Below are 24,651 nucleotides of genomic sequence, written 5' to 3' on the forward strand. Positions count from 1 at the left end.
AACAAAAAAAAAGATGTTCATTTAGAATAAATAAACACAAGTTAAGAGAGTCTGGCAGTCATCTCGCTTGGCTTGTCTTGTCTTTGGGGGACATTACTCGCAAATTGTGTAAATTCATAAAGAGTGAAAAATAACGTTAAACGGAACTTGTAAAGACGTCGCCAAGTTGTTTCATGCCTGCGGAATTTCAGACATTCCAGTTATTTATTTCGGCACATTAACAACCGGAGACATCCAGAGTCAAACCCACCCAAAACCCAATACCCAACACATAGCATGTGCACGGTGTGTACACACCCGGGGGCACACTTAAAATTGATTGTAAAATAAATTAAAATGAATAAAAAAATCAAAAATCGACAAAAAACCAGCAAAAAAAAAAACGCGGCAAAAAGCAAATAAATGCGAATACGAAATGAACATGTAAAGAGCTTTGGCAAAAACAGTATAATTTAATTAGCGAACAGTTGTTGGCATTTTATAATTATTTACTTGAAATTTCCGTTGAACTTACACAAAGTGTATAATACCCTGCATTGAATAAAGACAAAAGTGGCGGAGCCACAGTTCTCATAAATTGCGTATACGTATTTGTATTTCTCAGAATGCTGTTAGCATATTTGCGTTGTAACAACAATGGATGAAGCATGGATTATATAGGGTAGCTGTTAGTCGAGCAATGCGCTCGATCTTTTTTTTTATGAGTTTGGCAAATATGTGCTCAGGGCCAGTGCAAGTGTCAATTTATCGACAGACTCGGCAGATTGCTGCGGCCACGACTCTATCGTGTATTCACATTGATTGTATCGATTTTTTAGGGCAATGCCAATTAGTTCAGATAAAATATTTGGCATAGTTCTGATCGGTTATCAATGAATACCTGGCGAATAACATTTGTTTTTTTTTTTTGCTTTTTTTTGGGGCTGGGCCTCGCTAGTCTCATGTGTTGGCTGCTCCTTAGAAGCTTGTTTACACTGACGTAACGTGTGATACAATGGAATGTAAATATTACGTTTACGTTGAATTCTTCAAATACTCGTATTATTTGATACGATATGCGATAAACAAAAACACAGTTCATAAAAAACCACAAACAAATACGCAAGTGTACAGATCGTGCAGGTAATTTAGATAGCACTCGTATTACGCTCCACTGATGTTTACTTACAATTATTATATCATTAGTGATTTTGCAACAATATGTTATGAACAACATTTTCTTTAATTTTCGCATGAAAAGATACTCACCATCAGGAGGTAAATAATCTTGGCATAGACCGTAAACTGTGGTAACCTGAAAATTAACAAGAAAAATATTAATAAAAGGAGAAAGAGAAGATTGGGAATGTTGGATTATAATAACATATTTTTTTAAATTGCTAGATACTTTAAAGATACTTAATCTCAAATCATTTACCATAAAATAAGATGAATTGTAGTACTTCGAAGCATTTATTTTGGGAATATACCAAAGCATACTTAAACTTAAATTTAAGTGGAAGAACGCACTTAGAGGGTTCAGAGAATATTGCATTTTATTTCTAAATCATTTAATATAATATAATAAATTATCTTGTAGTTGTAGTACTTTTCAGCATTTGTTATTACAAAATTGAGATAATACGCAAAATGCAATTAGCTTATTTTATTGTGAAAATATAAAACTTATTTAAATCGCTTTGAATATGTATTCTTTATCAACAATATTGCGTTTCTCAGTATCCTAGTAGACAACTGGCTATAATAAAGTTTAATTTATTTTGTGATTTTTCAGTAAAACTACAATAAAATATAGTTTGTGCTTCCCCAATGCATATTGCTCGATTGCTGAGTAAGTGCAGCCCATAATTCAGATGCATTGCCCAGCAAAAAAACACCCACAGTTCAAAACAATTGTGGCAATATATTAGAGCATACGACACATTTGAGTTTCCAAGTTTGCAAGTTTACAAGTTTACAAGTTTTCGGGTTTTCACTTTTCTCGGTATTTTTGTTGTTGTTGTTGTTGTTGGATTTGTTTCACGCCCCGAACTATAAGTCAGTTATTGTGACAGACTGTCTGACGTTTATTAAGTGGACCAGGCGCATTTGTTTTTCCAGAAATAGACTGCATTTCGACTAGATAAATTCTTCACAATAAATTCGCTTGAATTTATTATGCAATTAGTTAAAGGCGTGCATAAATTTCACACTGACCGCCAACAAACAGCGCACAAGGAGCCAAACTAATTGCCAAGTGCCAGCTGCTCCTTGTCAGCGGAAACAAAGCCAAACTGCGAAGGAATTTGTTCAACACTTTGCTTGGCCCAGCACAAGTCGAAAGAGCCTTGGGATTGTTATGCAATCCACAGTTGGTAAAGGTCAGGAAAAGTGAAACACACAGAAGATAACCAGGGAACGAGTTACTTATACTAGAAATGTGAAATAAGAAAAGGAAGTCGAGTGAAATCTTTCTCACTAATGAAAGAATGACTGTGCTAAAGCTAAAAATATAATGGAAATCACTGAAAAGTCAAAGATAGTTTTATATTATTTATTTATTTATTTACATGTTAATTATTATACACAATAATATAATAACTAAATTAAAGGGAGTGCTAGCAACTAAGGATAGTTTTATAAAGTTAACTTGAAATATAAGAAATATTCAAGTATAGGAAAGCTAGAATGGGATGTTAGAAGTTGGCAAGTAACAAACATATCAAGGTGGAAGAAAATTTGCTGTATAATAAGAAAAATGTAAGAAAATCATCAAGTAATAAAAATGAAGCAAATGAAAACTATATATGTTAAATGATATAATCATACATATTTACCAACAAAAAATAATAGTGTTAAATCATTTTTGAAAGCTAAATTAGACAAAACATTTAAGTAATATATTGATTTTGATATAGGAAAAAAATTAGTGATTAGGAAGAAAAAAGAAAACATAGTCAAATTTTTTATTAAGATGTTAAAATAAATGAAGTTATTATATAACAAATATGTTAGGAAAGCTGTTGTCTAGTCTGCTCGAATGTAAGATTCTCGCTTCCCATTCAAAAAAAAAGCAAAACGGTAATATTCATAAAATATACCGAATTAATATAACGAAAAAATACTAAGCCATAGCAATTGTTTTACATTAAAAATATACCATAGAAACTGAAATTCTCTTTACTAATAATAAGAAATTTGTTAAGCTGGAAATACATTTCTTATACGAATAAGAGGGAGAAAGAATTGAATGGCAAGTATTTTTCTCAACAGCAAATATAAATTTGTTTAAATTGTGAAAACATAAATGAAAGGGAAGTGCTAATGTTTATTTCAATGGTAAAATTATTTAATAAATAGTTATTAATAAATAAAAATTAAGGTGCTAGGTTGGTTAATAAGAAAAGAATGGCGCGTCAACTGTATTTCTATGAAGCTAATTTGAAATGCTTATCAATTTGCTGTTTGTCTCTTCTACGAAATCAGCTGGTAAAATTCCCCTCAATATCACGATAATATTGGAACAAAAACTAATGAGGCTTTGTTTGAAATCCGCATTTAATAAAATTTCATTTCGACTGTAACACAAGTCACCAGATGTCGCAATTTAGCTTTGGCATTGGCCTTGCCATTGTAGTTGAAGACTCTAATGCGATAGTCACCAGGTCGAAGAAAAACAGGAATGCTCTGGCTTTCCAACCGTAAATTGCGTAGATTATAGTAGCTCTAGAAGAAACATTGATTCAAATTAGGAAGTCTACCGAAAATGTGTGTGTTCTTACAGGTTTTATTGGGCAACTGGGACTCATATTTCCGTATTTGCGAATGTTGCGAAACCAGACTTTGACCAGACCCGTTGCCATCATTTCCTTAAGAGTTTTGCAGGTGTCGATGTCATAATTCAACAGTGTTAGATAGTTCATAGAGTCCTCAACTCTGTACTTGACCGTTACAATGGTGCGACTCGATGAGATCAACTGTTTGACATGCATATCCAGATTGAGAGATGCATCTTCACTGAGCCAACCCGTCAGATTTGAAATGATCTTGTCATCGAAATCGGTGAAGACCTTTTTAAACTCAGTGCGTAATGCTAAGAGAGTTGTTTGAACAGAGTTGTGTGCGAAGCTTTTTAAAGATCAGATCCATTCAAACTTACTGCTGAACTGGCGATTGGGTGTGGTCTCCACCTGATTGAGTGAGTTGAGCACAAAGTAAACGAGCAGCAGAAACATGACTTTGTGTCTTGAATGTCATTGGCAGACAGAAGAGCTCGCTCTCTCTCTTTATGTGTTTACAAACAAAACAATGTCATTAGCTGGTAATGAGCTCGCTATTTTTGGCAGTAATTTATTTTTAGCCAATTTTTCAAAATTGAACATTATGCCAATTATAGATAAGCATTCCATTTTATATCATTGTTTTGGTAGTGCGCAAACTGTGAACTCGTTAGTCACAAAAAAGTGTTTTTATACCCGCTACTTATAGGGCAGAAGGGTATTAGAACTTTGTGCCTTTAGGAAATGTTGTAACAGACAGAAGGAGTCATCTTCGAGCAACATAGAGATAGAGTCAACAGCCGAGACCAAGACAATATAGTCATATCCGTTTGTCCGTTTGTCTTTCTGTCTGTATGAACACCAAGATCTGAAACACTATGAGATAGAGATATTTTTTTCGACAGCACTTCAAGTTTAAACATTTTCCTATTATAATAAGAACAGTACTTATTATAAATCCTAAAAATTTGTTTTCGATCCAATGGTAATTATTGAAGTTCTTTAAAAAATACTTTTGTATGGTAAAAAAATGACTTCTGCAATCGGGTCTTAGTTATTTTGGTAGATACATAATATGGTTATTTTATACTCTATGGTATTTTTTAATTGTAGTAGAATAGTGATATACCAAATACAAGACTTGGTATACTTTAGTATTTTTGCGGTATATTTTTGGTATATTGATAGAATATGACTTTATTAAAAATGGGTATCGGGTATCTCACAGTCGAGCACACTTGACAGTAGATGTTACACTTGTTTTTTTTTTAAATTTATTTATTATTAAATTACATTCGAATTAGTAACCTAATAACGTATAAATTAGAATTTAATCATGTAATTTAACGTATGTAATTTACTTAGCAGAAGATATTTGAAATACTCGTCTACGCAGTGTTTGATCATTCCGTGGAGTTTGGCCTCTCGTTAATGCTAACCAACAACAGCAATTAGGCAATTGATCAAAATGTAAGTCTAGCAATCAATCAAACGCGTTTAATCAGCAAATCAACAGCTCGAATTGATTGACAACTTGTTGACAGTTGAATTCGCATTTGATGAGCTGGAAGTTTTGTGAGCTCTGCGGGGGGAAAGACTTCACCTGGTTGCTTTGGACCCCCCATGCTGATTTAAAGCGACTGCCACATAAACATTCAAGTTCAATTTCTTTGGCTCTTTGGCACGATGACTGACAAGTTAACCGTAAAGCAAACTGAAAGTTGTTGCATCTAACAGATACAAATGACGTTGATGTTCAGTTAGCTGTTGTTGTTGTTGCTGCTCCTGCTGCTGTCATTGTCGTTGTCGTTGTTTGGCAAAGCGGCGTTTAATTGGAAACACAGTTGGGTGTTGGTTTTGACCGGTCTCTGGCCACGAGCTGCTGTCTTCATCAGCTTGAAGCGTGGACAGCTGATGGATGCGGACATTTCGATTCATTCTCGACTCTGGCAAACCCGTTTCAAAATGCCATCCAGTCAGCCAGCCAGCCAGCCAGCCAGAGCGACAAACTCGATCAAAATAATCAAATACAATATTACGCATACGCCACGGTGCACAGCCTCAAAAGAAATGCTCCGACTTGTATTTTATTTTATTTATTTTTTTGGTTTCGGCTTGTCTTGATTGGTCGAGTTGAATGCTGAGCTCTGTCGCTTTGCAGTTTAATTGCAAATTATTCAAATGCTCCACAGTTGCCGTAGATTTTTGCAGCTGTCTCTGCCTTCCCCTCTTTCCCCTGCCAGCTCCTGTCATAACCAGTCAGTCTGCCGCTCCCTCTCTGACTCTACCCCCCAACAACCCCTTATTGCTTTGCAATTATGTCGGAAATTAACAACAGCGCCCGCAACTGCCTTGCAAAAAAAAAAAGAAAAAAATAGTGAGTGAAAAAAATATGTGAAATGTGCAAAAAATTTCCGTTTTTTTCTCTCGTTTGTTGTCAAATGAAATTAGGCGTGAAATGCAGTTTGAACTTTAGCTCAAATATTTTTACAACTACGAGCACAACCATATTTCCCTCATTTTTCTCTCGCTTTTAGATTTATTTGCAAGTGTTTCTCGCTTGGCGCCACGTGAGCCATTTAAAAGGCGAAAAATGGTAATTTATTGTGTTTTGTTTTGTTTTGTTCCTTATTTTTGCTATTGCTTTTAGGATCATAAATGATATATCACTGGGTGTGTTTGTTGCCAGGGCGTTGTTGTTTGTTGTGCCGTCTGCGATATCAATATTGATATTCTCGAGTTGATAAAACCGGCACTGCAGTTAGCATTATCTCGATCATCGGTAGCAACACGCCATTTCTATACTCTCTAGTTGTAAAAAAGCTCAACGTTGTTTGCTTAATGTTTGAAATTTGTACTCAAACTACCTTTTTACTAGAAGAAATATTTAATATATATATTTATGTTTTTCTTGTATTTGTAATTTGATAAATTCCATGTCAAATTAATATAAAACAAATTAATATATTTAGCTTTATATTTAAAGGATTACTTTGCCTCTTATATCGGATATAAAGTACTTATAACATATGTAGCATAAATATATTATATTAAATAAATATCTTTAATATTTTATCTTAAATATCTTTTACAAATCCGAACATTCCATGAGAATAGTTTCATCGAACTTACAAAAATTTATCCATCTACAGGGTGTAAATAAATTCCAATGATTTCAAGCTAAGCAAATTCACTAGGAAATAAGGATAATTAGCTCTTTTTAACCACTATTTTTTATATAAAATTTGCATAATTATATTAAATATCTGTTACTCCATTCATGTGTGTTTTATTATTAATTTCAAAGATTGATTTTCCATAAATTGTTAAGTATATTTCTTTTTGAAATTTTACTGCAATTGCAAATTAATAAGTACCGAAAATTTATTGCTAAATAAATATGCTATAAATTTCAATAAGTAGCTTAAGATTTCATAGATTACTTTGCCTAATAAGCATTAAAGGTGTTGTAGGTGTTAAGTGTATTAAATATCTTTCATAATTCAAATTTCTCCATTTTGTTTTAACCTTTTTTGTTTTGTAGTACTAAAAGTCAAAGTTTATCATGCGAGTCACTATCTATTTTAAGTTTCCTTTTTCTTTTTACTTCTCTTTTTTCTTGATGATTTCATAGTTTGAACATCCACATATTTATTTTACTACCATATACAGAGCATCTGGCTAGTGCAGCACTATTCTCTAGAATATTCTTGTTTTGTAAGAATTAGTTCGAAGCCAACAGCGAACTGAATGTGGCAACAGGCAACAGAGAACAGTGAACAGTCAAGAGGCAAGAGCAACACGTTAACATGGCCAATATGCAGCAGTTGCCGCAGTGGCTACTGAGATGTTGTTGCAGCGTCTTAAGTTGCATTTATATGCAAATAACTTAAATTGTTTTCAATTTGCCTTGGCCGCCACATTCCTTTGGCCAACTTGCAGCTAATTTTATGGCTAATTGTCCGCTTGGCTGTTGTTGTTGTTGTTGCTGCTGCTGCTGTTGCTGCTGTGATTGCTGATGAAGTTGTGATATTTGCGATAAAAAAATGTATGTGATAAAAATTATAAAGCGTCGATAGTTACAGCCAGGAATTTCTTAATTGCCAATGGCAGGCAATGGTCAATAAATTGGCCAAGACCCGATGGAGTCTCAAGTCTGCACAGGACAACACTTAATAGCGGCAAGTGTCAAAGACGTAAAGGCTTTGAAATTGATTTCCGAAAGGTGATTCAGGTTACACTCGAAACTAGCTTTCGTTTCAACTCAGTTTACTTTATACAGCCAACTTATTTTGACCTGATTCCACCTCTGTCTGCTTCGCTTGCCCCACTTAAATGACAACTCGACTGGACAGCTGCTTAAGGTGGCTTGAATCAGCCAATTAGACCATGACGCAACTCTCAACTGTCCCTTCTTGAGATAAATATCATTTTCAATTTCCTTTGCCGTCAAAGCAAAAATGCTACTACTCGGAAATTAATCAAATGTTTGCGGCAAACCGGAAATACATTTGTGCTTTCTTTGGCATTTGCTTTGGCATTTGGCAATTTATGCGACTGTCGCATTGCGACAGCAAATAAATACTTTTCTTTTTGAGAACCATTCGAGTGGAGAAAAGTAAATAAAAAATGTATGAGATGAAAAATCAATGCATACTTTGCACACAATTCGCAATTTAAGAAATCAGAGTGAAGCGAATAATAATTGTGATACAGTGAACTAAGAAAACTTCCATTTAAATTAATATTTAACATATACATATAAAGAAATGATACCATATATTAAAGTGCGCCGACTTTTTAGAAAATCCTATAATGTTTTTTTGAATTTTCACTTGTTCAAAAGTTAAGACTAAATATAATCTGCACGTAATTTAACATTTAGTTGACTTACTTTATTGATGTTGGATCGTTGAAAATATTAAATTATTGTTATGGATAAAAAGTATAAGTGACTCAATAAGTAATGAAACTAACCCTGAAATGCTACCGCTTTCTTTTACATTTATTTCGGGAATTTATCGAATTCAACATTTACAAGTTGTGATACATCTTGTGTTTGATTTGATTTGATTTGCTTTGCCAATATTTAATCGGATAAGGCCGGATTACAATCAAAGCCTTTGAATGAAGTATTTGTGGTTAAATAGACTTTTGGTAACTACGTCTCAACTATATATCATGTGCGCCTGCACGTTTGTTATTTTCCTGCAAATATAATTTATTGGGCTTGGATGGCCCTTGGCTAATACGCTTGGCAGGGTTTGAAGTCATCGAGTCTATCACAAATCTACAAAAAAGGGCATTTGGAGAACGCGCTTCGAATTGAAAATGCGCAGTTCATATTCGAACTCACACTCACACTTACACTCATACTGATAGTTGTATTCATACTCAAACATATCGTCGCCTATTTGATGTACCATTCTAATTTGCATTGACTGTGACTCGTTGAGATAATGACAGTGTGATTGTGAATGAGAATGAGTATGAGTATGAAACTCATGTAATGCAAATGTGATTGCCATTTTTATGAGCCAACAACAGTAACTTTGTAAACGTTAATGTAATTGTAATTGAATTGAAATTGAAATTGTAATTGTAATTATAATGCTGCAGTTTGCATTGTTGTTGTCCAGCTGATTATAACATTACTTTTGTTTAGTGGTTTACTCAACACTGTCGACATATTGACAACTTTGAGTACAAGAATGAATATATCAATAGTACACCAATGCGACTCTTAAGATATGTTAATTCGAACCGGTTCTTCATTGGGAGATTTGCATTTAGCTTTAAGATTGCGAATTATTGGGCTTTAAACGTAAGCTTAAGTCTATATATCTGTGGGTTATTATTATTGAGGGAAACTGCTAATAGGATTACAATCTGAGATCATACATTCCACATAGGATTACGACTGATTAAAAAAGAATGTCATAATTCTCAGGAATAGAATGAAATATGCGCAATTCATCCATGGTTACTCATTAGTTGGATTGTTTTGTTTCCGATTTTATTGATCAAGTTATCAGACTTGGGATTAAGTGTTTATGCTTCTTACATGAATTTCAGGTTTAGGTGGTTATAATCAAATTAACAGTCTGTTGCCAATTAGTATAAAGATTTTATAATGTTGAGCTTGAGTTAGAAGATTTCGATGAGTTGTCACTCAATATTAGAGTCTAAATTGTAATCAAATATTTGTCAAATAATTAACGGTAATAACTTCGTTACTTTGAGCATTCCAGTTAATTTACTACATTTATAAAACATTTACTTTTTATACCCAATACCCATAGGGTAGAAGGATATTATCATTTTGTGCAGGCAGGAAATGTACGTGTACGGGAGAACGAATCATATCCTATTCCATAAAGTATATAGTAAAGTTCCTGATCAGCGTCAACAACCAAAACATGAACACCTAGATCTCATAGATTATGAAATAAAGCATGCAGATTAAGTTTGTGTTAGATTTTTGCAAAGCCCATTTTAGCACCCGCAAATCGAAAAAATCGAATAGTAAGCGTAATTTTTATACTCGCTACCCATAGGGTAGAAGAGTATTATAACTTTGTGCAGGCAGGAAATGTATGTAACAGGTAGAAGGAGGCATCTCCGACCCTATAAGGTATATATATTCTTGATCAGCGTCAACAGTAGCGGTCTAGTCATGTCCATCTGTCTGTCTGTCTGTCTGTAGATCGTGAGATCGCCTAAATATAGGCGAATAACGTAAATAATTATTCAAGTCAATGATTTTTTAAGATCGTTCATCTTAAACTTTATGTCTATCACCAATCGTTTTAAAGATTACTTTAAAATTTTGAGACTCTTGCAATTGAAATCAATTTGAATGTTCTTGTTGCTTTTATTTATAAGAGATAAAGCTATAATTTTTTATCGACAGCATTTGTTATGCTTTGCACGCAGATCTAATTTTCAAATTTTTGCCACACCCACTTCCGCCCCCGCAAATTGACAAAACTCGAATAACATTTTTGGTATAAAATTGTCGAAGTTATTAAAGAAATATTTTTGTATGGAGAATAACGCCTACTTACTAGGGATCTTAGTTGCTTTGGCTGACAATCTGGTATATTTTGCACTCTTTATTATATCTTCACTGTACCATATCATTATACGAGATATACCATTTACGAGTAGCACATTTATAAATTTTGGAATATTATTTTAGTTTATTTTGAGAATAGGTAGCGGGTATCTCAGCACACTCTTTCTTTCTTACTTATTTAATCTAGTCTCGCCTGTTGGAAGATATGCACAATCATAACTACAGTCTTAATGATTCCTGGTTGCGATCAGATATAAATTGTAGTATATTTTGAATATAGTATTATATTGATATACTATTTATAATCTTCGGCATATTTTAGACACTTGCAGGTATATTAATTTGGAATATTGTAGGTATATTAATTTGGTATGTTTAAGTATAATACCGCACTTCTTTGTTTTTATAAAATATGAATATCGGGTATCTTACAGTCGCGCACACTCCATATATTTCTGTGTTGTTTAATTAAGTTTTCTGCCCTAAATATTTTCCATGCTAGTTGATTTTCCAATCTAAATTTAATTGGCCTGTCCACAAGTGTTTTCTCCTCTCAGGATTAGCCCTGCCAAGTTCATGCGGCTGTCTAATAAATTGCCATTTAATTGCATCATTTAATTGTGCAATCCATTCACAATAACAACCACAACAAAAACAATGACGATCTGCTGAAGGGCGCTTACTCGTAGTTTGCACATGTTGCATGTAATTACAGCAACAACATTTAGACGCCAGTAATTATTCGATATTTATATGCAATCATTGTGCGATGCCAACAAGTTTCCAGTCAAGTCATGAACTCGGCCACAAGGAAATGACATTGAACAGACACCCAACTCAGCTTTCCCTCCCCTTCCTCTTCCCCTTCCCCTTGCGTCTGGTCGATGTCGCCCTGACATTGAATAACATCTATATTAACTCGCATCTAACTGTAAAACTGACTCAATTGCCTCCCCCGATTTACCCCATCAACAGTCGCAGACGTAGTATTAGCCCCAATCTCAGTCGCACTCAGCATCGCAGTCCCAACCACAATTCCATTTACGGTTTCAGCCCCTGTCAATTCCTCTGTCTGTTCTTGGCACTTTATTAAATGATAGTTTATCCACTTGTTTACAGCATCAACGCACGAGATAATCAATGAATTGAGTTGGAATTTAATAAAGTCAAAGGACAATTATTTTTGGATTTTAAGAAAATTCTTATTTTTTTTTTAAATCATTCGTATAATTTAGATTTTAATGCAATTTCTCTCACAAATGTGGTGGGATATATTTTTAATTCAAATAAACCTTTATTGAACTTTGAGAAAATGATTTTAAATAATTATATTCAATGTAAATTAATTTTCTAGATCGGTACAAATTTAGAAAAAACGTAATATTTTTTTTATTGTATTTTTGTGTTATATATTTAATATCTCTTCTGTGATAAAGTAAAATAAAACTTTATTAAATGAAAAATATACATTGAATATTTCAAGTAATAATGGAATAGTTGGTACTTAAATAGTTAAACTTAATTTAATTTAGTTGAATATTTTCCATGTACTATATATAGTAATAAACCAAATTTGGGTATATAAAGTAAATATAAAAAAAAAAATAATAATTGAAGAAGTATTCATGTCAATGATTTTTTAAGATCGTTCATCTTAAACGTAGTATGTCTATCACCAATCGTACTTAAGTTTACCTTAAAATTTTGATACTCTTGCAATTTAAATCAATTTCAATGTTTTTTTTCTACAAATGGTATCTTATGTTCCTTACATTATTTTTTTTAAATCATTTTTCAATAATTTCAATCGTATTAAAGTTAGTTTCACAATTTAGATACTCATTTGCAATTGAAATTCATGTCAATGGTATACTAAGATCCTTACATTATTTTATATCGAATAAAAAAAAAACAAATGTATTTTGTTCTTCTCTGTAAACATTTTACAGCGAAATGTTTAATCAATTAAAATAAATTAAATTTCTAAAAGTATTTTAAGTTCGCAATTAAGCACTTAAGTAGCTTAGGTCAGTAATAGCTTAAGTTGTGTGATAAACTTGTGCTTTGGACCCGGCGCACGTTTTATTTTTAGACAACAAAGCCAGACAGACAAGTGAATCAACAATAAGTTGTGCCGATATTAAAATATTTGCACAGAATCACATTTGGCTGATTCCGTTGCTGTTGATGTGGATGTGGATGTTGTTGTTGATGTTGATGTTGGCAATGCATTTGAATTTGCAGTCGAGCCAGAAGAAGTGTAGACGAAAATATTTTCCCATGTTCGTCAAATGAAGAGGAACTGTGTGGCACACCCACACAACAACAACAACAACAGCAACAACAACGATGATGGTGATGACGATGACGACTCATGCTCATCCTTTCACCCAAGCAGCAGTGTGGCAAGTGCAACTTTCCCACAGCGCACTGTGGCAGTGTGGCTCTTGAGCTCTCTCGGCCCACAGGCGTGATAAGTGCGAAGTGTAAAGTGTAAAGTGGCAAACACGCAGTTCAACATTTTCACAATTCCACAATTCATGATCAAGTGCAATCTTTTGACATTAATATGACAACAAAAGGAGCTGGCCAAAGGAGCAGCCACTGGCTTTTTACCCGTTGCGGGAGAGAAGAGTTTGCAACATCAGCAGCAACTGCAACTGTAAGAAAAAAAAACGAAATCAATTATGCGCACGAGGCACAAAGCCAACAATGAATGATAACTGCAAGTCTGTGACTTCAACTGGGGACTGCGACTGCGACTGCGACTCCATAATGATTGAGTATGCGACAGGCGAGCTGTGACAGGCACCGAGGCTCAGATCGCAGATCTCAGATCGCAAGAAGCATTTGCCATTCGTTGATGAATGTCTGTCAAATTGCTGACAAGCACGCAGTGGCTGTTGCCGTTGCTGTTGCTGTTGCTGTGACTGTTGCTTTTGCGGTGGCTGACATTGACACAATACGAGTGTTGCTCACAGCACAAAACAAAAAAAAAAAAAAAAAAAGAGGAAACATGACAAGACGCACAATCAGCAGCGGCGCGAGACGCAACAAAGTTGCGCGACTGTGGCATGAAAATATTTTATAGCATTTAATTTCAAACTCCACTGCGGCCTGTCATCTAATTGAGTTGTTGGCTGGAGTCGCTCGCACAACAAAAAATTTATCGGCATATTAATGCAGCATATTTCAAATGCCTTCAAGTCTCTCCCTCCTCTGCGCCCAGTCAGGCTGACTTACTTCCTCAGTGGTTCGAATCCCCCATTTACTCGCCTCCATGGAACGAACATGTTTATGCAATTTGCCGAGCAGCTGAACAACTGGGCAACTGCATATATAGCTGGACGATTGGACTACCGAGTGGACTGGACTGGGCGACTCTGCAGTGCACTGGGAGCTGTTGTCTTATCATATGATTTTATTTATGCTATGGGCGCGCATGTGTGCGATAATTGGATTATTTACTTTCGCGGCTTAGCAGCCAACAAAGTTGTGAAAATTGTCGGGTTTTCGCTTTCTATTAACTCGGTCGATCATCGCCAAGTCAACTCAAGTCAAGTTATTGCTGTTGTTCGGCTTGTTTTGCAGTTATTGTCTTGTGGTTTCGCTGATGGAGTTGTCTATTGGTTAATGTCAGGCGGTAGTTCGACTTTGGACTTCAAGCAAGCACTTCAAGTTACGATGTCAGAGGTTTTTGCTTTTATGTTTGCTTAACTTCAGTGCATCTATTTATGGCGTATCAAATGTAGTTGAGCTTTACGCAAATCACTGTTAAGCAGCGGAAAACGTAAAAAATGAACACACTTAAACTTATCTGTGGCAAAAGATGAAGTGGCCAAACTATTTGCAAATTTACTTAAATCTTAGCAAACTTTCACAAGTATATCAACATCTCACTTAAGTGTGTCAACTGGAACTGCAAATAGGCTGCTAAATTTGTAGTATGAAAAATATACCATATATGTGAAAATATACCAAATGAATATTCAAAATATTCTGCAATATACACAACTCTATATTTGGTACATCGATTTGCTACTATTTTCAAAAAATACCACAAAGTACAAAATATACCAAATTAATTTTCAACAAATTCTGGAATATTAGGTATATACATACATTCAAAATACATCATCGTCGTGCAAAAAATACCAACTTTTTTAAACCATTCAATTAAAGCTTGAAAGTAACAAAATTATGGCATATCAAAATTAAGCTGATGAAATATTTTTTTATATCAACCGTCAGTAATATAAAAAGATCGCATATTTACAGTTCAATAATAAAGATTGACTCATTAATTATCCAGAGCTGGAAATTACTCTAATAGAAGCCTGAGCTCATCCTTCACTTTGTCACTGAATGTCGGTTGTCATTATTCAGCAGGCAACAGCTGTTGATTCTGTTGCCACTGATGGACTGACTGTAACTCAAAACCCAACAAAGACAATTCATAACACCCAATTGACTGCGAGTCCAACACGACATTAATATGTATGCCACAACGCGTTTATCAAACATTTGAAAAACGGCGGCGGCGTTGCTTTCGTTCCCAGCCATCACCTTCGCTCACGCCGATTGACCCAATTAAATGGGCATTATAAAGTCATAAGGCATTGCAGACGTGCGAAGCCAAAAAAAATTAGCAAATAGACAAACCTGCGGCAAAAACTGAGTGTGGCCAAGTGTGGCACCCAAAATCGAGTCCCATTCCAATTCCCATTTTTCCAATCCCAATACCGTGTGCCACATCGCATTAAAATGTGCATGCAAATTCGAGTGAACTCATAAATCACAAATCACTTAGCCAAACAGTTTCGAATGTGCTTCGTATGGATGTAAATGTGCCTCGGCTGGCAACGGGCTTTCAGCTGCTGCCGGTTCGCATTTGGGCCTTGGGCTGGGGACATGGGCTTACAAATGTTCATGTTTGCGCGATAATATTGACAAATTGTGCAAACATTCGCACACAATTAATAAAGCCAGACCCACACGACCAGAGAACCACCAGGCACCAATGAGCCACCAAGTTACCAAGCTACCAAGTCGCAAAGCCACCAAGCCCACGTGCGCGGCAGCCCGTGTTCGCAAAGACAAAGCTACTGAGACAAGACTGAGACGCGACAGACACGAGACAACATAATTCCAATTCCAATTCCAGGCGGGCCCCGGAGCTACCTAAAAACCAAATCCAAGAAGCTAAATGTCGCTGTGAATAAACTGTCAAACATCGGCTTGACACAGTGGGGCAAAACTTTAAATTACACGGAAAAATTTAGAAGCTAGATTTGATTTATATTAATTCTCCATTAATGAAAAATAATATGATTTCTAAAAATGGAGTTAAATTAATTGTCCCAAGAAATTTAGTTAGTTCCAAAATGGTATATATACACCAATTTATCTTTATACCTAGCAGGGTATAAATATAATTCACCATTAATTTGAGAGCAATATAAAAATAAAACAAGTAAGAAAGCTACAGTCGAGTGTTCTCGATTCTGTAAGCCCGCTAACCATTTTGCTAATATATTATACTAAAAATACTAAACTATGCCTGAAGGTTATATTTGGTATATTTATATAATACTACGTTAAAAATACCACATACACCACATTTTCAGCCAAGGCAACTAAGTCGAACAGTAAATAGGCGTTTTTCCTTATACAAAAGAATTTCTTAAATAACTTCTACCATTTTTATATGATCGTACCCAAAAAATTAAACTGTAGTTAATATAGTACTAGATAAACCATTATCGAGTAACGGGAATATAAATTTAAATTTCTCGAACGAAGTTTTCAATACGTTTTTTAATACTTTCGACTTCCCGATCTTTGTTTTAATATTGTGCACTTGCTCTTTTACCATGATTTAATTAAATAGTGAAAACATTCATATCGTACATTTACCCCTTAGTGTATAGTACGATTTCTTTAAAAAACCTTTACAAAATTTCGTATTAGGTGATCGTTTACTTCCGTTAGAAAATCTGAATCCTTCAATTCCTGACTATCAGCCAATTTTATTTTAGTTGAGTTTATAAATTTCTTGAAATGTAAAATAAAAATAAAAAATATTGAAATTTTTCATTACATATTTTTGTTTTACATTTTGCACTAATTTTGTATTAGATCCATGACATGCATTGAAACTTTTTAAAAAAAAATACAAGAAATCATTTTCATCTAGAAGCAGTAAAGTTTCACATTTTTATAAAAATTTGAACCACTGTGCACACTGTTCTCGCTGGAGCACATTGCGTTGTTCAAGACAATTCTGGAAAGCAATGCACGTATTCAATGGAGGCGCCCACACGCAGTGGACACATCTGAGATGGATAGCTGTGAGCTGGTGAGCTGGATTTAAGTCTGGACTTGAGCTTGGACACGATTCGCCCACGGCACAAGGAATGCATGGAGCCTGGCGTTCGAATGAGCTTGCAACTTCTTTGGGGCTGCCACAGAAGAAGCGCGGAGCCTTTTCAAATGGTTTTGCCACTTCAACGCGGCGCTGTGATTGATGATTGTGGCACTCGCAGTTGTCAGTTTTTGCCTTTGATGTGGCTCCAGCCCAAAGGAAGAGATTTCCTACCAGGCCTTCCCCCCCCCCGTTTGCTTTTCCTCGACTTTCGTTTTCCAACTAAAGTCCGCAATTTATGCAGCATAACTCGTGTGTTTAGCCAAAGTAGGCCTAAAACTTAAGCCGCTTGGAGGCTGGAGGCTGGAGACTACAAGCTGAGGATCGAGAGTTCGGAGTCTGAGTTCGGTGTAAGCGGCTTAGAGCCAGGAAACTGCGACAGACATTTGTGTTGACAAATCAATTAAATGCGAAATTTAAAGGCGCACAGTAGCGCCAATCCGGGACCAAGCAAAAGCCTCGTCCATGGCCAGATAAACGACTTGCAACACGCAAAGCAAAGCAAAGCAACTGCCCTGGTCCACAGGTTCTGAACTGTGCCTAGACCTGAGCTGTGCATGTTGTGCTCGGCTTTCGGCGCTTATCGAAAAACATTGATTGCTCTGTGGCGACGCGTCGGTGCCCAATGCAAATCGTAAAGTGTGAAAACAAATTGCGAATTGCACAAGAGGCAAGCATAGGAAGCGGTGGCAAAGACACGGGCAAGGGGCAAGGAAGGAAACTCATTGCAGTTGCCAGATAATTGCACTCGATTTGTAATTCAAGATTAAGGGCAAACCATGTTATTGGTGCCTCGACTTCTCGATCTTTGTTTTAATTTATGTGCACTTGACGGCTCTTTTGCATTTTTGCCTCAGATAATCACTTAAAATGTGGGCCATGATTTAAGTGATTATGTAAATTTGACTCCTTCCTTCCCCGCTCTCCCTCACTCTCTTCCCCATTCGCACTGTCAGCGTGTTCCTCTCACTGCCTGCCACATGCCCCCCTAGACACGTTGTGTAACCTTCAAGTGAACAAAGAGAGAGAGATTGGTCAACAACTTGAAAGGCATAAATTGATTGCCAATTTAAAGTAGAACGTTAAGACTCCAGGCCATAAACTGTGATTGAGTTTCAAATTGTGAAAATGTATCTGCAACATGCAAAAGGGAAAGTTTCATTTATGTTATATTACAAATATGTATATTATTGCTAAATTGGAATTGATTTCTTTGACTAGAGATTGATGAAAGTACGAGTATTTGCTAATATGAGTAGTTAAGAGAATAAAATGATTTAAGATTATGTGGAGAGCGACTTGAAGATTGTCCTTCAATTCATAACTCTTTTTTGTCAATCATTTTGTAAATGCCACTTGTAAACAATCTGTGGTTTAAGTTCAATATTTCTTGATATTCGATTTGTTTTTTCAATAATATATAAACATCCCATATCTCTGCACAGTTTAGTCCAGTATTGCAGCAGCACTTAAAACAAAGTACAATATATACAACAATGTTTCAATTTCTTTTTCTGAATTTTGTAAGTACTTTCAACTTGCGGCAATTCGCTTTTTTTTATACCCGTAACTTATTTAAAAATGAGTAGGACAAAAAAACAAAGTACAATAATTCAACAATGTTGTAATTGATTTCTGCATTTAGTAAATGCTGTTTGTATTCAACCTTCCTGTTTAGTTCATAGCTTTATGAAATTCCATTACTTTGTTTACTAAATGAACATTCCACTTCTATTCAAAATTTAGTTTTGTATAACACAAGCGTTCAAAATATAATTGAAATACATTTTAACCGTCACATAGAAAGATTTTTGAAATCTCATTTTTATATTATATATTTTATCATATTTATTTTATTATTTATTTTTCAAATTCGATGATTAATATTATATTTGACTTATGTTTTGTTCCAAATTAGTATACTTTATATATTACATTTATATATATGTAGTTTTACATTTACGTTGAAAATGTAACCCAAAAATATTTTTTATACAACATTTAAGTAATTAAGAGTCTTGGTCTCACATCTTTTTGAATTGCAAAATGAATAATGTCATGTTTGTTAAACGAATTTTAGAACATTTATGAGCAGAATTTATGATATGAGTCTCTCAATTGCTGTCATTCAACAATAAATATAAATATTTCAAGCATTAATGCCAATAGATGATTCAGAGAATAATTTAGAATATTTAAATTAATAAAATAAATAAATTAAATATTACGAATAATTAATATTATGTATGCGAATAGAATTCTTGAATACTTACATCGTATTTACTTGACCTCATTTTACCCATTTATTTTGCATCTAATTTGCATTCGTATTTCGGCTACGCTTTTTTGTAATATTCAATCCAAGCGACCATTTGATAATCGTAAGAGAGTTACGTTAATTAATTAATGGGATTGGTTCCTCGATGCGATGTGGTTAGTTTTCACTATTATTTTCTTTTATAATCACAATTGATGCAAATTCTGTTTTCGATATGATTGCTTCGAATTGAATTTAAATTGTATGAGTTATAAAATGTCGTAAGCAATATTGCTTTGTAATGAACTTGATGCTTTATTTTAGAATTTTGAACACCTTTTATATAAGCACTTCATTTATTATTATTGCATTAGGCAAGCACTTTTTCTATATATTTAATTATTTGTAAATTTATTGCAAGTACATATTTAATTTATTTATGGATCGAATGGAATTTTGGGTCTTCGGCGTTTAATTCATTCTTGATATTGTTAGCACAGTCTTTAATAATTGTTAAAAAAGTAAAAGGCTTCAATTGTTGCAACTGGAATTGAATGAATTTGGGTTAGAATGTATTCGCTGTGAATATTACGCATTCGACACGTGGCACAAGCGACCGCAGTCGGGCACTGACTGAATTGATACCAAAGAAATCAAAGCAAACACTGTGAGGCCAAAAGGCCGAAAATCAAACTGTGATTTTCGATAAACTGTTAAGCTGTTCGCTAACTGTTACTTTCAGCCATTTTGCTGAAAACAAGTTCTCAACAATTCTACGGGTTTTTCTTAATGTCTTTCCCTCACATGATGTTGATGTTTTTGTTGTTGTTGTTGTTGTTGTGGTGAAAAATCGTTAGGCTAAGGCAACAACACTAGCAACAAATGCCAAAAGTGCACGAACGAAAAGCGAAAGAGGAGGTTAAGGAGACACAGACGTGGGCGGGGAGCGGGCGGGGCGGGGCGGGGCGAAATAGTGTGGATGGGGTGCGGGAAAAACTAAACAGACGGACGGCCCAAAACGGATGGCCAAATGTGGCCCCCCCAACAGCAACCACGTGAAAAATGCCGGAAACAGAAATCGATTTGCACCAAGCGTTGAAATGAACATGTATGTGTGGCTGTGTGTGTCTGTTTGTTGGTGTTAGTGTGTTGGTGTGTTGGTGTGCAATGAGCAAACAGCCACAGCAAACGACAGAAAAGTGACACAGGAAGAGACTGAGGCCAGCGATGGTTTGTCCCATGACTTGTCGCGCTAAAGAAAACTCCCGAACTCATTTGTTATAAACAATTGTTATAAGCAATTGGCAACTTCGTGTTGAAGGCGAATCACATAGTTAGAAATACACTAAACGAAATTATGTCACACGCGCAGCGCACGAAAGTAGGCAACGAATTCGATTTTTGGCCGAAAAAAAAACCGACACGAAATGCGAACATTGTGGACACTTTGGCAATTGCCTCAGTTTTGTTTTTTTTTTAATTTCATCAAATTTATTAATTGACAAAAAAGTAACAATTTTGAGGAACTTTTAGTCAGCGTTTACCCGTCGCTGCTGCTGCTGTGGTTGCTGCTGCTGCTGTTGCTGTTACTGCTGCTGCACGACGCGTTGAAAATTCACGTAACAATTGATTTGTGTGTCAAAAATGTCACAAGTGTCAAAATTGTACACTGCGTTGCGCTTGAGAGCAAGTTGCCCGACAGAGAGACATAGAGAGAGAGCTCAGATTACAGAGAGAGCACGTGCATAAAGAGAGCCAGCAAGTGTCAGAGAGAGCGAGCGAGGTGCTGCTGCTGCTGCGCGTCGTAAAGAGTTCTTTGCTTAGCCACAAGCACGTGTGTCCTGCAGAAGAGCAACAATGCGGGAGAGCTTTAAAGCTTTGATTAAGCTTTTGCTTAGTTTAAAAGCTGCTAGCTAGCTGTTGGGCTGTGGCTTAAATGATCATAGCTGCAGCTAGAAAGCTCCCCATTAACAGCTTAGAATTTAAAAAAACACATACTATGTAAGTAAAAATTGGAAGAATTGGGAATGAAATAAATTGAATAAATAGTTTTGAAAATCAAGAATAGTAAAAGTAAGTTTCCTATTCTTTTAATTCAGTTTCAGTTAAAATATACATTCATTTGCTATTCATTCTAGTTAGTTTACACTGTAGCTCTTAAAAGTTTTGCCATTGTCTTGCGGCTAAATCACAGAAAAGCCTCAAAAAAGGGTTAAACTTCGTCTAGTCCTTTGAGAGGGGGGCTTTGTGTCTCGCTAAACGGCTTAAAAGGCTCAAGTGTTTTAAAGTTGAAACGTTTTTCTTCCACATTGCACAACGAGGGGCGTAGTTTGGTGTTTAAAAGAATGCAAGTCCCAACAGTTTATAACTAAGTAGTAAATGTCTGGTCAGTCAGGTGTAGACTCTATGCACACATTCACAGACAAAACATATGAAATACACTTGACAATACATACACCAATAAATTATAGTTATTGTTTTATTGTTAACGATATTTGCATTTGCATTTTCGCCTTGATGAGCTGTTAATCGAATTAAACTCTTATTATAATCGTATGGATGTTAATTGATTAAACTCGGGCACGATATAATTTTGTTAGAGACGTAGAAGCGACGCGACGCGACGCGAGGAACGAGAAGCAGAGGTGAGTTGTATTCGCAATTCGCAATTCGATTCTCGATTCCCGACTCTCGACGACAGTCGAGTTTGTCTCGCGGCTGCGGTTTTTGTTGTGAACCCAACTAAATGCGATGCGAAACTGGCCGACCAAGGCAGAGCCGGGCAATGACGATGGTTTCTTATTGGAACAGCGACAGAGGCGCACAGCACACACTACACTCAGCTGGGGGGCGGAGTGAGGCAAGAAGGAGGCGAGAGGAAAGGGGAACGCGAGACGGGATGGGACGAGAGACCGGCCAGCGTCAGCTGCGTCGCGTGAGTGAATATTGCGGGTTGGTGTGGGGGTTGTGTGGGGCGTCTACTGGAGCAACGACGTTGCTGCTTTGCTGCCTGCTGTTGCTCTGCTTGTAAATATGTCTCTGTGTGTGTGTGTGTGTGTGTGTGTATGTGTGTGTGAGCACGCCACTTGAGGCTAATAACAACCACAACAACATCAACAAGAGCAGCAACGACAACGACGACGGCGACGAAGACGTCGACAACAAGAGCAGAGTTGATTGCAACCGAACTTGTGCCAGGAGCTCAAGTTGAGAAAGCTTCACATTTTGCCGCTATCAACTGAGCGAAGTTGCAACCAGATGTAGCGCCACACACACACACACGCACACAGAGAGAGCGACAGCGACAGCGACAGCATGAGGCAAGAGAGTGTGAGAGCGCAATTATGTAGTTCGAACTTCGAAGAGCGAAATTAGGTCTCTTTTAGCATTTTGCGAAAGTTGCCTGACACTTTCCAGAGAGTAAGACAGTGAGAGAGAGAGAGCAAACAAGAGCGGGAGAGAGTTAATATGCCCGCATAACGGTATGCGAAATTGCATGCGATAAATTGAAACTCTCTTAATGCCAGAGCGATGAAAAAAGAGGGATGAGAGCAACAATTGATGGGGGTTGCTTTTTTATAGTCCATATTGCAGTGCCCCTGGGGTGACCGTTCACAAGTCGAAAGCGTGAGATGACCAGGCTACACTAAAAGTTTATTAAGTTGACTTACGCTAGAATATAATAATTTTCAATTAAGTGAGGATTGATTAAAAAATCGAATTACAAACTTTAATAATGAATAATAAATTAATATATAAATATGTACATAAAAATATTTAAATATAATATATTTAAATGCAAATACAATCTTAGCTAAATTTCCATTTTCAAATTCCACTTTTCATGATCATAATAAATATAACTGATTAAAAATAATTAATAATAAATTGGAAATATATAAATACTACAAATATAAAAAAATTTCGTAATTTTAAATGCTCTCAATAATCTTAATAAGAATTTATTTTTTAATTTTTAAGATAAAAATATACAACTAAAGTATACACTAATTTCCCAATTTCAAATGTAGTTGTTACAGTAGATTAGTACTGTTCCATTAAAAAGCTTTTATCCGTTACAATATTAAAGGAGAAGTTGGTCACCCTAGCTGTATGACTGCTGCTTCTTCTCTCTTTCTGTCTTTCACTCGGCACTCGTCTCTTTCTTCGACCGCGACTGAGGGTTGTTGCTTACCCCTTGAACACAGCAAGCTAATGTCCAAAGTGGCGCTCTCGCATGCGATAAGTGCTGCGTATTGCAAGGTTGCGTGCAACAACAGGTTTGAGTTTGAGTTTGAGAGTGTCTGTTGCATGGACTGAGCGAGCAACATGTTGCAGCTTATTGAATAACATTTGCCAGCACATGCAGTTGGCATTGGCATTGGACAGGACGGGATCATCATCATCAGCAGCAACAGCAACAGCAACAGCAACAGCAGCGGCAGCTTGAATGTCGATTACTCACGCGATGCCCGCACACGCACAAACACACGCAAGGTTGTGGCGCTGCAACTGCAACTGTAATCAGTTATTGAGGTGTTTTGTGATATATTGACAGCATTAAGGCTGCGATAGTTGCGATTCATTAATCATAGAGATCCTTAGGAACACATCCAATTAATTTGAACACCACAAAACAAAAGTCGCTCTCTCTCTCACTCTCTTAATGGTGTGAACACGAACTAACAAATTGCGAACCACAGCAACTACAACAACAGCTGGAGGCAAGCACCACCCGCGCCACAGAAAAACAAAACAATACAAAAGAAACGAACCCGCCGAAGGACAAGAGCCTGCGGCATGCTTCAGAGTCGCATCGTAAAAAAAAGTTACACGCATGCGCAGCGGGTGGCGCTGCCTTGTAATAAAAATCGAAGTGATGAGAGAGAGGGAGAGGGAGGGAAAGAGAAGAGAGATGCAGAAGAGCTCACATATCGAAGCTTTCGATCAAATAGCCTATCTGATTGGCCAGAGCTGGTTCTAAAGATCAGCGATACAGCTGCCGCTTGTGTGTTGAAAAATTCATTTTAATAAGCGCCCGTAAAATGAACCACGCAATATCTGCGCAATAAATAAATGACAATTATGAATTGTTCGGAACCCAGCTTCGAAGCTAAGCCCTTTGGCTCCACAC

The 24,651-nt window shown here is 36.0% G+C and overlaps 2 protein-coding genes across 3 annotated transcripts in view; both read right to left on the reverse strand.

Moving 5' to 3' along the window:
- The window catches only part of LOC132790437 (mucin-5AC), an 81,798-nt gene extending 59,538 nt beyond the window's left edge, over nt 1-22,260 (reverse strand). Inside the window, exons 1-3 of one of the 2 annotated variants that reach the window (XM_060798957.1) lie at nt 21,974-22,260; nt 19,534-20,061; nt 1,249-1,294 (exon numbers count right to left, since the gene is read on the reverse strand). In XM_060798957.1, the coding sequence (XP_060654940.1) occupies nt 1,249-1,294; nt 19,534-19,535 (48 nt within the window). In that variant the 5' untranslated portion in view covers nt 19,536-20,061; nt 21,974-22,260. Of the gene's footprint in view, nt 1-1,248; nt 1,295-19,533; nt 20,062-21,061; nt 21,088-21,973 lie in introns of those variants that run through there. The other variant, XM_060798958.1, reaches the window with a different exon arrangement.
- On the reverse strand, nt 3,537-4,222 carry LOC132792586 (uncharacterized). The gene is made up of 3 exons (XM_060802016.1): nt 4,139-4,222; nt 3,762-4,072; nt 3,537-3,705 (listed from the first exon to the last, which is right to left on the reverse strand). The coding sequence occupies exons 1-3, from the start codon at nt 4,212-4,214 to the stop codon at nt 3,538-3,540; spliced, it is 555 nt and encodes a 184-aa protein (XP_060657999.1). The 5' UTR covers nt 4,215-4,222; the 3' UTR covers nt 3,537.
- Nucleotides 22,261-24,651: the final 2,391 nt, after the last annotated feature.

The sequence above is a fragment of the Drosophila nasuta genome, chromosome 3 (genome assembly GCF_023558535.2).
Source record: "Drosophila nasuta strain 15112-1781.00 chromosome 3, ASM2355853v1, whole genome shotgun sequence".
NCBI lineage: Eukaryota > Metazoa > Arthropoda > Insecta > Diptera > Drosophilidae > Drosophila > Drosophila nasuta.